The sequence below is a fragment of the Trichomonas vaginalis genome, chromosome III (genome assembly GCF_026262505.1).
Source record: "Trichomonas vaginalis G3 chromosome III, whole genome shotgun sequence".
In the NCBI taxonomy this organism is placed as follows: Eukaryota; Parabasalia; order Trichomonadida; family Trichomonadidae; genus Trichomonas; species Trichomonas vaginalis.
In genome coordinates, this window is record NC_067205.1 from 12,279,684 (window position 1) to 12,292,306 (window position 12,623).

At 30.3% G+C, this 12,623-nt stretch overlaps 5 protein-coding genes across 5 annotated transcripts, besides 2 other annotated features; 1 reads left to right on the plus strand and 4 right to left on the minus strand.

Moving 5' to 3' along the window:
• Nucleotides 1–423: part of a mobile genetic element that runs on past the window's edge.
• Nucleotides 424–1,169: 746 nt separating this feature from the next.
• Nucleotides 1,170–2,684, plus strand: TVAGG3_0688020 (antigen BSP-related family; the record flags this gene model as incomplete). Its single annotated transcript, XM_001313271.1, has 1 exon — nucleotides 1,170–2,684. One exon carries the CDS (start codon nucleotides 1,170–1,172, stop codon nucleotides 2,682–2,684), a length of 1,515 nt encoding a protein of 504 aa, XP_001313272.1.
• A 1,254-nt stretch (nucleotides 2,685–3,938) lies between these two features.
• Nucleotides 3,939–5,691, minus strand: TVAGG3_0688030 (uncharacterized protein; the record flags this gene model as incomplete). The annotated part of the gene is made up of 1 exon (XM_001313270.2): nucleotides 4,066–5,691. The coding sequence occupies one exon, from the start codon at nucleotides 5,689–5,691 to the stop codon at nucleotides 4,066–4,068; it is 1,626 nt and encodes a 541-aa protein (XP_001313271.1).
• A 1,196-nt stretch (nucleotides 5,692–6,887) lies between these two features.
• On the minus strand, nucleotides 6,888–7,673 carry TVAGG3_0688040 (uncharacterized protein; the record flags this gene model as incomplete). Its single annotated transcript, XM_001313268.1, has 1 exon — nucleotides 6,888–7,673. One exon carries the CDS (start codon nucleotides 7,671–7,673, stop codon nucleotides 6,888–6,890), a length of 786 nt encoding a protein of 261 aa, XP_001313269.1.
• Nucleotides 7,674–7,857: 184 nt separating this feature from the next.
• On the minus strand, nucleotides 7,858–8,550 carry TVAGG3_0688050 (uncharacterized protein; the record flags this gene model as incomplete). Its single annotated transcript, XM_001313267.1, has 1 exon — nucleotides 7,858–8,550. One exon carries the CDS (start codon nucleotides 8,548–8,550, stop codon nucleotides 7,858–7,860), a length of 693 nt encoding a protein of 230 aa, XP_001313268.1.
• A 433-nt stretch (nucleotides 8,551–8,983) lies between these two features.
• Nucleotides 8,984–11,912, minus strand: TVAGG3_0688060 (glycoprotein 38 family; the record flags this gene model as incomplete). Its single annotated transcript, XM_001313266.1, has 1 exon — nucleotides 10,194–11,912. The coding sequence occupies one exon, from the start codon at nucleotides 11,910–11,912 to the stop codon at nucleotides 10,194–10,196; it is 1,719 nt and encodes a 572-aa protein (XP_001313267.1).
• A 216-nt stretch (nucleotides 11,913–12,128) lies between these two features.
• Nucleotides 12,129–12,623: part of a mobile genetic element that runs on past the window's edge.

Genomic DNA, 12,623 nt, shown 5'->3' on the forward strand with positions numbered 1-12,623 from the left:
ACTTTGTAGTTTGAATAGATAATTAGTATTAAACTCAAATAACTAGTTTATTTTTGAATAAAAATTATTTGAATTTATTCAATTTTGTGAATTTTCCTTCAAAAATCAAGTTTAAATATCTTATTTGCCATATAAGTATAAATACAATGAAACATATTCGAAATTGAAAAGAATGACTTTTTCTGTTCTTTCAATCATTCAATTTGAATTTTGCAATATTGGATTTCTCATTAAATAGCTATTAAAAACAACAAGCAATTTAACTTACATTCAAATTTATTTGTGTTATATTCAATCTTCTCAAAACTTATAATTTTCGGCTATAGCATGATTATATGCTATATAATATAATAAACCTATAATAGTATCATTCTTTCAATTATTTGAAGAGAAAACTGAAAAAATCTATTTTCGGTCTATAACAAAATCGAAAAAAGTTAAGTCTTATTAAAGATTGATCTTTATTTTTTTTAAATCCTAATATAAAATCATATTAACATCTATATGTCATCATATATAAATGTTTACGCATCAAATTTGATATGTCTGTAAAAAATTATTGATCTTCTTTCAATAATTAATACATTTTAAATAGTAATAATGAAATTATTCTCAAATGTGAAACTATTAACAATCATAAACGAGTTCCGAACATCTTTCAAAGTTTCAAAAGTGATTGAGAAAATTTGAATGTTATACACCATTTTGGTTCGGATTTGCTCATAATGATAGATGTCAATAATGTTAAAAAATATGATAAAATAAATTGAGCAAATTTGTCCGGACTTTTCAGAGAATTGAGCTCACGCTCAATTCTCTGAAACAGTCCGAAGAAATATGAAAGTCTGTCATAGCTTTCAATGATTAGCTCGATTTTAACGGAACCTTCAAATCGAGCATTGAAAAGTTTAGACAGACTTTATCATCAAGAAACCTATGAAATTCCAAAAACACAAACGGTAATATTTGATTTCGAATTCTATTGGTGCAATAATCTGAAAAGTGTTAAAATACCAGGTCACGTAACTTCAATCGGAAAAAAGGGATTTGCATCTTGCTCTAGTTTACAAAATGTTACAGCATCAATTGGTCTTCAATATATTGGCGATGAAGCATTTTCTGGTTGCTCAAATTTGATTAACATAATTTTACCTAATGGAGTTAAATCAATGGGTGATAATATATTTTATCGTTGTAATAGTTTGAAAACATTCACGATTCCTAATGGTGTCACAAAAATCGGATATATGGCATTTTATGAATGTTCAATGCTACAAACCGTTATTCTTCCTAACACTGTAACATCATTAGCAACTATATCATTTGCTGATTCTGGTCTTCGATACATTACTATACCAGGAAGTGTAACTACAATCGGACGTTCTGCCTTCCAGGATTGTTACCATTTGGTTAATATAACTCTTTCAAATGGATTAACGACAATTTTAGACAATGCTTTCGATGGTTGCACCTCAATAACAAGCATAAAGATTCCTGATAGCGTTACCACAATTGGTATGCAAGCATTTATTCACTGTAGAAATTTGCAGACTGTGATAATGTCTAAAAATATAGTTACTATTGAAAAAGATGCATTCAAATGGTGTAATTTAAATAGCATCGAAATACCGAAAAGTGCAGTTTCAATTGGAGATTATTTATTTTATGAAAACAAAAACTTGAAAAGTGCTGCAATCTATGCCAGTTTGTCATATATTAGTAATGCATTATTTGGTGAATGTGTAAATTTAGTGAAAGTTACAATTGCAGGTAAGCCAACTTCAATAGGATATTCAGTTTTTGAAGGATGCGAAAATTTGGAAAGCCTCGTTTTAGATTTTTCAAATGTAAGATCTATTGGATCCAATGCTTTTTGTATTTGTAAAAAGTTAAAGAACATTCAAATCCCTAACGGAATAACAGTTATTAATAAGGGGTCTTTTGCATCATGTAAAATGATGAAAAGTATTATAATTCCAAATACTGTAACATCAATTGGTAATTCTGCATTTTATAAGTGCGATAATGCCATAACTATTAAAATCCCGAATAGTGTAATTTCAATTGGAGATGATGCATTTGGATATTGCAGCCGTGTTATAAATTTTACTATTCCTGATAGTTTGATATCGATTGGAAGAACTGCCTTTGCGAATTATTTTCATGATGATACATTAATTTTGAAATTACCTAGTAAATTAACAAAAATTAATAACTCTATATTATTCACTTGCACACTTAAACGTGTAATAATTCCTCCAAGTGTTGTGGAAATTTGTGATTTTGCATTTGATTCTCTTTATTGTCGTGGAAAAATTGAACTTCCTCCATCTGTTGTATCAATTGGCGAGTATGCATTTTGGCGTTGCCGTTCCATGAACATTATTCCAAATAGTGTGAAATCTATTGGTAATAACGCATTCGATTTTTGCTATTACCTAGAAAACCTCACATTTCCGAATGGCTTGACGTCAATTAATAATTCTCTATTTCATGACTGTGATAATCTGAAGAGTGTATCATTTCCAGATAGTGTAACATCAATTGGAAGCCGAGTATTTTCAGGGTGTGAAATGTTGCAATATGTTAAACTTCCTAGAAAGCAAATATCTCCCTTCAATCAGCCAATATTCAAACGTCAATTATATTATCCTGGCAAATATCAACGATTATTCTCTCCCTGATTCATTTTCAAGTGGAAAGGATGTTACAATTTTTGTTGGTCATCGAATCAATACAATTAACTCTCAAGCGTTTTCTAAATGCAATATCAAAACATTCATTTATTGCGGAACTAAAGATATTAAGGGTGATTTCTTGAAGAACGCCAAGTCATGCGATAAAGTTATCACCACAACCCAAATCAATTCTGATCCTGTTGGCGGTGTTAAAATAACTGAGAAAGTCAATGATGGTACTACTTTAGGTATCGATCTAAACGGCAAACAATTAACAATAAACAGTTCTAATGACGATAATCCTTCAGATGATGACAGTGATGGCAAAGACAACAAGAATAATGACGAAACTAATAAAGACAAAGATAACAATGAAGAAAAGAAAAATGGTAATAAGAAGAATGGAGGCAAAGTTGCTGGAATTGTAATTGCTGTCATTTTTATTATTGCTGTCGCTGTTATTTCTTTCTTTGTATACAAAAATGTTTCAAACAAAGAAGGAGAAACATCAAGCCAAGAGGGAAGTACACTTTCCATGCAAATCGTGTAAAACTCCAAATTCACAATTCCATCATAAGATATCAATTTTATTAATAAATATCAAGTTTTTTTCCCCATAATTTTCTTTTGAGATTTTTTTTAAATAAAAAACTGCTTTTTTATAGAAATCCAATCTAATGAATAGTTTAAATATACAAACAATTTATACATGCCCTCATGAATCAAGACGTCTACATTTTAAATCTCATTTTAAAAGTGTTCTTATTGAATGTATAAAATCAAATTTATTTCAATTATGTGTACACTTACCCGAGCTTTATATCCAATTTTTGATTGGGGAAAAATGTTATAACCATATGTAAAAGCCATCATTATATACCTAATAAAATATTTTGTTATTACATTAAAGATATATTGATTTCATGAGGGCATGCAAACTTATCAATTCACTCAAATTTTGAGAGAAAAACGTGAAGAATATGGTTCCCAGTCATAAAGAATTGAGATATAGTCTCTTATTAATAGTAAATTATAGTCAACAGATTAAATTCCCAAAAGGAGGATATGAACTGTATTTTTGTCGTTTCTTCGTCAGGTTATTCCTGTCTTCGACACTTTTTTTTCTTGGAACCGTTGAATATAAACAATATATATATATTTGAGGTATATTCGCTATATCACACCCTTCAAATTGTTTTGGGATTATGATTTGATAGAAAAAAGGGATCCAAAAAAATTTGAATAATTGGATATATTTTTATTCTATTGCATTACTGATATTTTTGATAACTTATTGAAATTGTTTCAAGTTGATATCACAAAATGAGCAAGAATGATGATAAATATATATATATAAGTTAAAAAAATTATGAATTAAAAAAACAATTTATAAATATACGCGTTCAAGCCGAACCAGCTTCTCAATGAATCCCTTAGCAAAAGGAATCACAGAAGCCTGGTCTGCAGTTAATATATTTGGCATTGCAACGCTATCCAAGTTCACAATGCCAAGAAGAATTGCTCTGAGAACCAAAAGATATCCTGCTCCAGTCAACTTGTTATTTCGTTTGAGGTATTCGTAAACAACGTTGAAAACAACTCCATCTTTAAATCTCAGTGCCAGAAGAAGGTCAGTTGACTTAAAACTATCTCTAACATAAAGTTTTGCTGTCAACTTCTGTAATCTTTTTCTTCCTTCTAAAACCATTTGTATCATGTTGTAAAATCTATGTGACATTGGAACATTCCTCAGTTCTGGTGTTATTATTGGTTCTGTTTCGATTCCTGGATCAAACAAATAAAACTCATCTGTAGATTTACACGAATCTGAATAAAAAAATGGGTATTCAGGGAAATTTGGCTCTTTTTCAACAAATGGATGTTGTTCCATGAAAATATTCATAACTCTCGTGAATGTTTTCTCTGAATATGAGTCAATGAGCTCATTAATAGCATCGAAATACGCTTGTGTCCTCCCTGTGACCGGATAATCTACAATTAACTTCTCTAGTTTTGTGTGACTCGTTGGAAAAACAACTTCTGATAAATATTTCGGATCTACGTCTGGTGTTAGGCCGGGTAAGCTCCATCCTTTAGCTAATCCTGCAATGTTCAAGCAGTGGAAGGCACAGTTATATCCAGAAGTAGTTTTCGTCGAAATATAATATCTTGCTAAACAAATTGCGGCCAAAGGATGGTGAAATTTAGTTTGCTCGAGTAGAGGAATGTACCTTTTGCACTTTTGCGGCTGAGAATGGTTTAAATAATAAGTAAAAACAGCAAAAACTGCTTCTAAATCATCACAAAATGTATCTAGATGAGTTTCGAGTAGAAAGTATACACCACCTTCTATTGCTGTTGATGGTGGAAGTATTTTGGAGATGTGAACTAGTATTGCTGGCAAACTATTACTATATGCATATAAAAACTTCATAATTTGAGGGGTATTACAGTTGCAAAGTAGAGCACGAGAGATAGCTAATTGATGTTCCATTGTCATAGAGAACATTGAAAAAAGATCTGCAGCGTATTCTAAATCTTCCAAAGAAATTTCAAATAAAGGCTGTGTAACTGAAGGCAAATATACATAAGGAATGCCTCCATAAATGGAATATAACAATGAACTGTCATGCCTGTAGAATCTGAGAACAGAAGAAATATGTAAATTGAACCAGTTTGGTTTTTTCGCAAAGTTAATCTGGTAGGATGGTATGCATACGTCTTGGCGCCAGATGCTATCCCATGTTAAGACGTATCCGTATCTGATATTTGATACGTTATGAATTTTTGTCTGATCAGCAACAAATTTCTGAAAATATTCAATAAATCCTGATTGGCTTTTATAGGATATACCGTACACTTGATGGTAGTTCTTGTATAAAATTCCATCAACATCTTTCATAACAACAACAAGATCTGGTGGTCCCAGTCCAGAGTACTCGGGAACTAGTATGCGTTTCCTTTCCTCTTCCATGTCAATCCCAACAATTTCACTGGGATTTATCGTTGACATGGAGAAATAAAAGTGACAAAATTGTAGAAAAAAATCGACCACACATTATATCTACCAGATCGACGAAATATTCAGCAGACATTTTTAAATGAAATTTCGACTTAATTTCAATTTTTTACACAAAAATTTTGTATACAAAATTCAAAAAAAAAATTAATGAAATATCAAGTGGTCGACTGATAATCATAGTATGCAGTGTGTAAAAGAACTGCCATTATGCATTTCAATTTTATAAATGGCGTGATATTCTATATGTAATTTGGAAATGAGTTGAATCCAATTACATATTAATTAATAAATTGGTTGAAGGAAGCTCATCTCAATCTCTTTCTGACTTGATCGAATTTAATCTTATTCAAAGAACACATTTAATGATATCAACATGATATTTTTGTTTTTAGATGCTTATGTATCGCTCAATATTGAACGATTATTATTACAACTCAAATTGAAATATATATTGGCTGTTCTATTATTAATCACACTTGAATAACCGTTACCAACTAACTGTAAATCGATGTCTGAAACATTGGTGACAATAATGAATTCCTAAAAACTTATTGAAATTCAAATCAATATCAAATTCATCTATGAAACCTTCTTTGATACCAATAAGAAAAATTAAACCAAATAAAGTACTTTTATAATAAGACGTAAAACATATAAAAAATATTTTAGATGTTTTTGCCTTCATCAGATTGTTTGCCATTATCGTTGTTCTTTTTCTTCATTAAAATAAAGACAACAATAACAATAATAACAATCAAAACTATAAAGCCAACAACAAGGCCAACAATTAGACCTGTTTTACTTTTTGATTCATCTAAAACATCACCTTCAAATTTAACAATTGCTGAACGATATTTACTTTTGCTAGTTAATGTAACAGTATTTCCATCAGTACTGCATGTTACACCTTCTGCTTCAAAGAAACACTTAGGATTCTTATCAACTGTTGCTTGATAAGTAGAAGATTCATTTCTGATATAAAATGAAGCATAACAAGTTCCATTCTTATGACAGAAAACACCCCATTCATCATTCTCATATTTAACTTTTCCACCTCCATATGCTAAATAAATAGTTCCATTTAGCATCTCAGTTAATGGAGCTCTCCATTTATCATAAAATGATCTAACTCTATTCATATCATCTTCATTATTCCAGAATTTACCGGATTCGCTGCTTGGTGTGCATCAAACAATTGAACAATAACTAAAGTATTCTTCAAACTTATCCCATCCAGAACTTGAATCTAAATGAGAATTTGGACGAGATCCAAGTGCAAATCTATTTTGCCAAAAATGCTGAGATTCTCCCTTTGGCATGCCATAAATAGTTTTCATACTAATTTCATAACCAGCTGTTACAGCCCATTTTGTAAATTGAGGGAAAACAATCATTGAATTTAACATATAACCATTTGGAGCATACTTTGAAAGATTTTTAAAAACATTAAAGAATGGTAAAATAAGGAATTCACGATCAAAATTCTTATCATCTAATAAACTAAATGGACACAAATCAGTTGGCATATCTGTATTATAATATGCATAAAGAGATGAGATAGAATCTAATGAAACTCCACTATAATTGTATTTACTCAAAGCGTCAAATAAAGATTTTAATTTGAAATCTCTTCCAGCACCATAGAATAAGTAAGAAATCTGTGATCCTTTGCCATTCCAATTGACAGTACATCTGAGTTTTCCATTGATATTTCTTCTACCAAAATCTTTAATAACTTGACAAATTTGAGATCCATCAGCAGCACATTTATTAATGTTAGTTTCATAATTATCATCACAATTGAATTGTTCTGTGTGAAGAAGAGGAGGTTCAATGTAATAAAATGATGGCAAACCAAATGTTTTGTCATTAGGAAGTTCCATTGACCAAACATATTTTGCCATAAATGGTTCAATAAATTCTTGTTTGTATCGATTGATATGAGGATTAGCAACCCAAGCACCGGGTCCCATAGTATTATTAATATATACATCTTTAAATGTAAAATGCCATTTCTCTATAGAATCTCTTAAATTCACTGTTTCTTTTTCAACAATCAAATATGTTAAAATAAATTTAGTTTTTGGTTTGATACATAATTCCATATATGTTCCTTGTGGTTCTGATCTTGCATGCCATGCAAAAAAATAATTATCTTCATATATCATAACCAATAATAATAGATTCATTTGCTAAAACAGGAAGAACCATTATGTCAGTTTTTGCATCTTGAATCGGATAATTATATCGATACATTGTACTTGGCAAATCAAAACTGTTTGGAATAAACAGAGTCTGTATATATAACTTGTCTGCCGGTGTTATTTCAACTGAAGCACGATATACGTTTTTTTCAATTTTATCTAATTTCGGTTTTCCGTAAACTTTTCTTTCAATGTTTTTGCAAATGAATCTAAGTTCTGGTATCTTAAATATACTTTCCCCATTTTTCGAAATAAAGAAAACTCTGACGAATGTATCATTCACAATTGGAATAACTGTAGTTGTATACTCCTTTCCATCGGGTTTGAAAAAGTAACTTGGTGACAAACCATTTGACTTTACTTCGATTTGAATTGTTTGATTGGGGTTGTTAATTAAAGAATTTCCTGTAAAATTCAAGATTCCGAAGTATCCTGGGGGCATATTGGTTAATGTTGTTGATACATATGCGGCATTTCTGGCTTCAGTGCCTGTAGGACAACTTATTGTTTGTTCATCTAAATTTACTTCGCAGTTCCTTTTAACTACATCATGAATAGAATACTTTACAGGAAATATAATAGGGTCATGGAATACTTCTTCCAGAAAAAGGTCCTCAGCCTTAAGAGCAAGCAAAAAAGAAATCATTGTTTTTTTTTAAATTTCGTACTAATAAAAACAATTCGGATATAATCTACAGACAATACAGAATTCATCTCATCAGTTTTGAAGAAATCGGATCACTAAAGTCGGAGATTGTCCTCCTTAATTTTTGAATAGTTTACATTTTGTATGAGAAAAAGTTATTTTATAATAAAATTTCGGATGATTATAATTTAATAATGCATCTAAAATAGACATTCCATTTGAAATCATTAAGAGCCAGAGCTTTCCGTCAGAATAATAATAATAAAAAATTATAGCTAATTCATGAAAGTATAGTGAGAATAATATACTGGATAATAGTACTCTCATGTGTTATATATAGAAATATCCAAATCCTTTTCCATACTTTATTTCCCTATACTTCCAATTTTGATGTAAACTATTCAAAATTTTCACATTTTTTTTGTTCAGAAGATGACAATGTATGGGATATCTACTTTACAAGTCCGTTTGAAGATGATGAAACTAGAAATTGTCAGAACTGCCCAATATCACCTGGAAAGGGTCAATATTACTTAGAAGAGTGCAACTTCTATAATTATAATAATCGAATTATTAACTTCAACCGCATTACTAACACTTTCTTTTTACATAATCAATGTTCCTTTACTAATTGCATTTCAGAACAAAACGGTAATTGCATTTACTACACTTCGAACAGATCCAGCTCGATTGTTCAACGAAAATTCTGTTGTACAAAATGCGAATGCAGCGATCAAGGCCAATTTTCATATATAGAACTTAAAAAAAAGACAAAAACTTTATTATTGAAAGCTCCCTTTTCAATTCAGGAAATCTAGAGCGTGGATATTCTATTTGCAGCTCATATAATGATGATATTATAGTTTCATCAACAAATTTCTCATCATGTAAAGATGATAAATGCGCTTTATATGCTGCCCGCTCAAACTCACGTTCACTTACAACAAAAATCAATTATTCAATTGCAGTTAACTTTTTTCAGAAGGTTATCAAAATAATGTATTAACAATTTATTATCAAGCCCTTATTGATTCATGCAATTTTATAAATAATTCTATTAAACCAGGATATGGGATTATTTTTCATAATGGAGGGAATTACAAAAGAACTATTACTATAACAAACTGTTCCTTTATTAACAATTCTGTATCTGAAAATTCATATTTGATTTATAACGATGGTAATCTAGCAATTATTGATAATTGTTACATTGACAATTCGACTGAAAAAACATTTTTTCATGATACAGACAAAAATATTCCAAGAACTTTATTCACAAACGATTTAACTCTTTTTTCAACCGATATTTGCCAAGCAGAATTCGAAACCATCAATAAAAATGTTCATATTAAATCTGTGAACAAAACAGATTCCATTAATGATATATCTCACAAATTCTTGCGTCGTCGTTGATTAAAATTCGTCTTTAAATTGCAGTTCGATTTTGAATCCTAAGTTATACTGAATAAAACAAATTCTAGTATTCGTTTTAAATTTTTACAAATATGATGCTTTTGAGCTAAAATTCTTTTCATTAAAGATTAAATGAAACCGAATTCATAATTATAGCTTTCACGGTTCATTTTGTGAATTTTAATCCCAATAAAATGTGATCCTTATTATCTTAATATCAATTATTTTTATTAGACATTTTCTCCCGATCCAGAATCATTTTTTTCTGTTTTCTTCTTGCAAACGAATAACCAGACAAGGATACAGATAATAGCAATTGCAACAAGAACAGCAATTACAATTCCAGCAATTTCTCCCGATGAAAGTTTTCTATTTGTAGGGATTGCTGAAATTTGTTCAGGAGTTCTTTCAGGTGTTGGATCTTGTTTATTTGATGTAATCTTATTATTGTCTCTGACAACAGTAACATTACTAGTTCTTGAATAATTTTTCACTTCTTCTTCTGTTTTGACCCCATCAGGAATTTCATAAACTAAGTCATTTTCAAATAATGATTCATCATCGTCATCCAAAATAGTTCTTAACTCCTTAATTGATACATATGCTGTAGTTTCACCTGGAGGAGGAGCTAATCTAAAGTCACCAAAAATCGTTTTTCCTTGAGATCTTTGTCCGGCATTTTCATCATCAGCATTATAAAGTGAAAAATAAACATCAGGTTTATCAAATGTTACTTTAACTTCCTTAATTTGTGCACTATGTGATATTAAACTAAAAGATTCTGATTTAGTATCTGTTACATTAATAATATGGGTAAAATTAAGTTCGTTTTTCGTTGTGAAAATAGAATTTTTTGTTTCGGCATCAGAAAATATTGGTTGCTCAACTGAAATAATATGAACTCTGCATTCTTCAGAACTGTTTGCACATTTAATGACATTTAAATGTATTCCACATGTACTGAATGGATTATGATATAAATTTCCTTGTTTATCTTTTCTTTTATAAACAGTAACATCGAATTTATCTTTGGAGGCATATACGAAACTTCCCTGTGAACATTCAACTCCACCTGGCTGAATTGTCAAAAATTTGCTTACCCTTTCAAACTTAGAACCAATTATATATTGACAATATAATACTGCATCTGGATCCCATTCTATTTCGCCAGATTCATCACCGTTTTCATCATCATTGGATTCGTCTTGAATTTCTCTGAAGATGCTTCTGTGATCTCTTGTAAAGAGTTTAATATCTACAACGTTAAATACACCTTCACCAGGGAGGATATAGAAAATATTTTCTTCAAATAAACTTCTAAAACCAACTGAAAATGCATCTAAATTTGGTTTGTAGTAAATCTCTACCATTTCTTCGCCATCATTGATAGAACTCAATTCAAGATATAATGAGCTGCCACTTTCTATATCTTCTCGTTCATCATAAGTAATGTGCTTTTGAATATTAGTGTTATTAATAGTGAGTCTTAGAGAATTTGAATTTTCAGCAATGAGCCTAACTGATTGTAATGGAGAGATTGTGACAGACTTATTAAAAGTTCTTGCTGTAGAAAAAACTTCCCATATATTTTTATTTGACTCATTTTTTGATCCATGGACAGAAACAACAGAAATATCAAATCCTTTTGTCTGATCTTTAGCTGCTATCTTTGTGTAGGGCTTTTTATCATGTGAACAGATATAAAATGGATTTTTAAATGTATTTAGCGTTCCATCAATGCTTTTTTCTTCGTCCACAAATTTATAAGTAACAATAATCTCTTTATTGGCTTGCATAACAATAGAACCTTTATAACAAATTACCTCTCCAGCTTGAACACTATGATAACTTATCTTGGCAAGAATCGCTGCATCAAAAGTATTTACATCAGTGCAACCTTCAATCGCTTGAATTTCTGAATATGATCTTATTAAGAAAAGAGCAAGCATGAAAAAATGAATTGAATGCAGTCTCATTTTTTATTCCTTAATAATTATCAAATTTGCTCATAGTTAATTTATGATTAAATATTATTCAAACTATATCCTTTTGAATTTATACAATTTGAATGATCTTAAGTCGCTTCGATTCAATTATTTTATTCAAACTGTAAACATGAAAAATTGCAAAGCGATTCAGAATTGTATCATGAATCAGTAATAAAAAAAAAAAAAAAAAAAAAAAAAAAAAAAAAAGGTAGTGGGGCTTCCAGGCACTTCGTGCCTTCTAGCCCTGAAGTTGATGAGTATAATGAAGTTTTTTTTTTTCTTGGGATGGCCTTCCGGGCACTTTGTGCCCTCTAGCCCATAAGAAATTTTGCCCAAGACCCAAGAGGAGGACCGAACCCCAGCCGGTGACACTTTTTGTGTCGCTTTTTCACAAATTATATATGTTTTCATGTTTTGTCAAGACTTCTTCGTAAATGTTTTGTCAAGACTTCTTCGTAAATGTTTTGTCAAGATTTCATCGTAAATGTTTTGTCAAGACTTCTTCGTAAATGTTTTGTCAAGATTTCATCGTAAATGTTTTGTCATGACTTCATCGTAAATGTTTTGTCATGATTTCTTCGTAAATGTTTTGTCAAGACTTCTTCGTAAATGTTTTGTCAAGATTTCATCGTAAATGTTTTGTCAAGATTTCTTCGTAAATGTTTTGTCAAG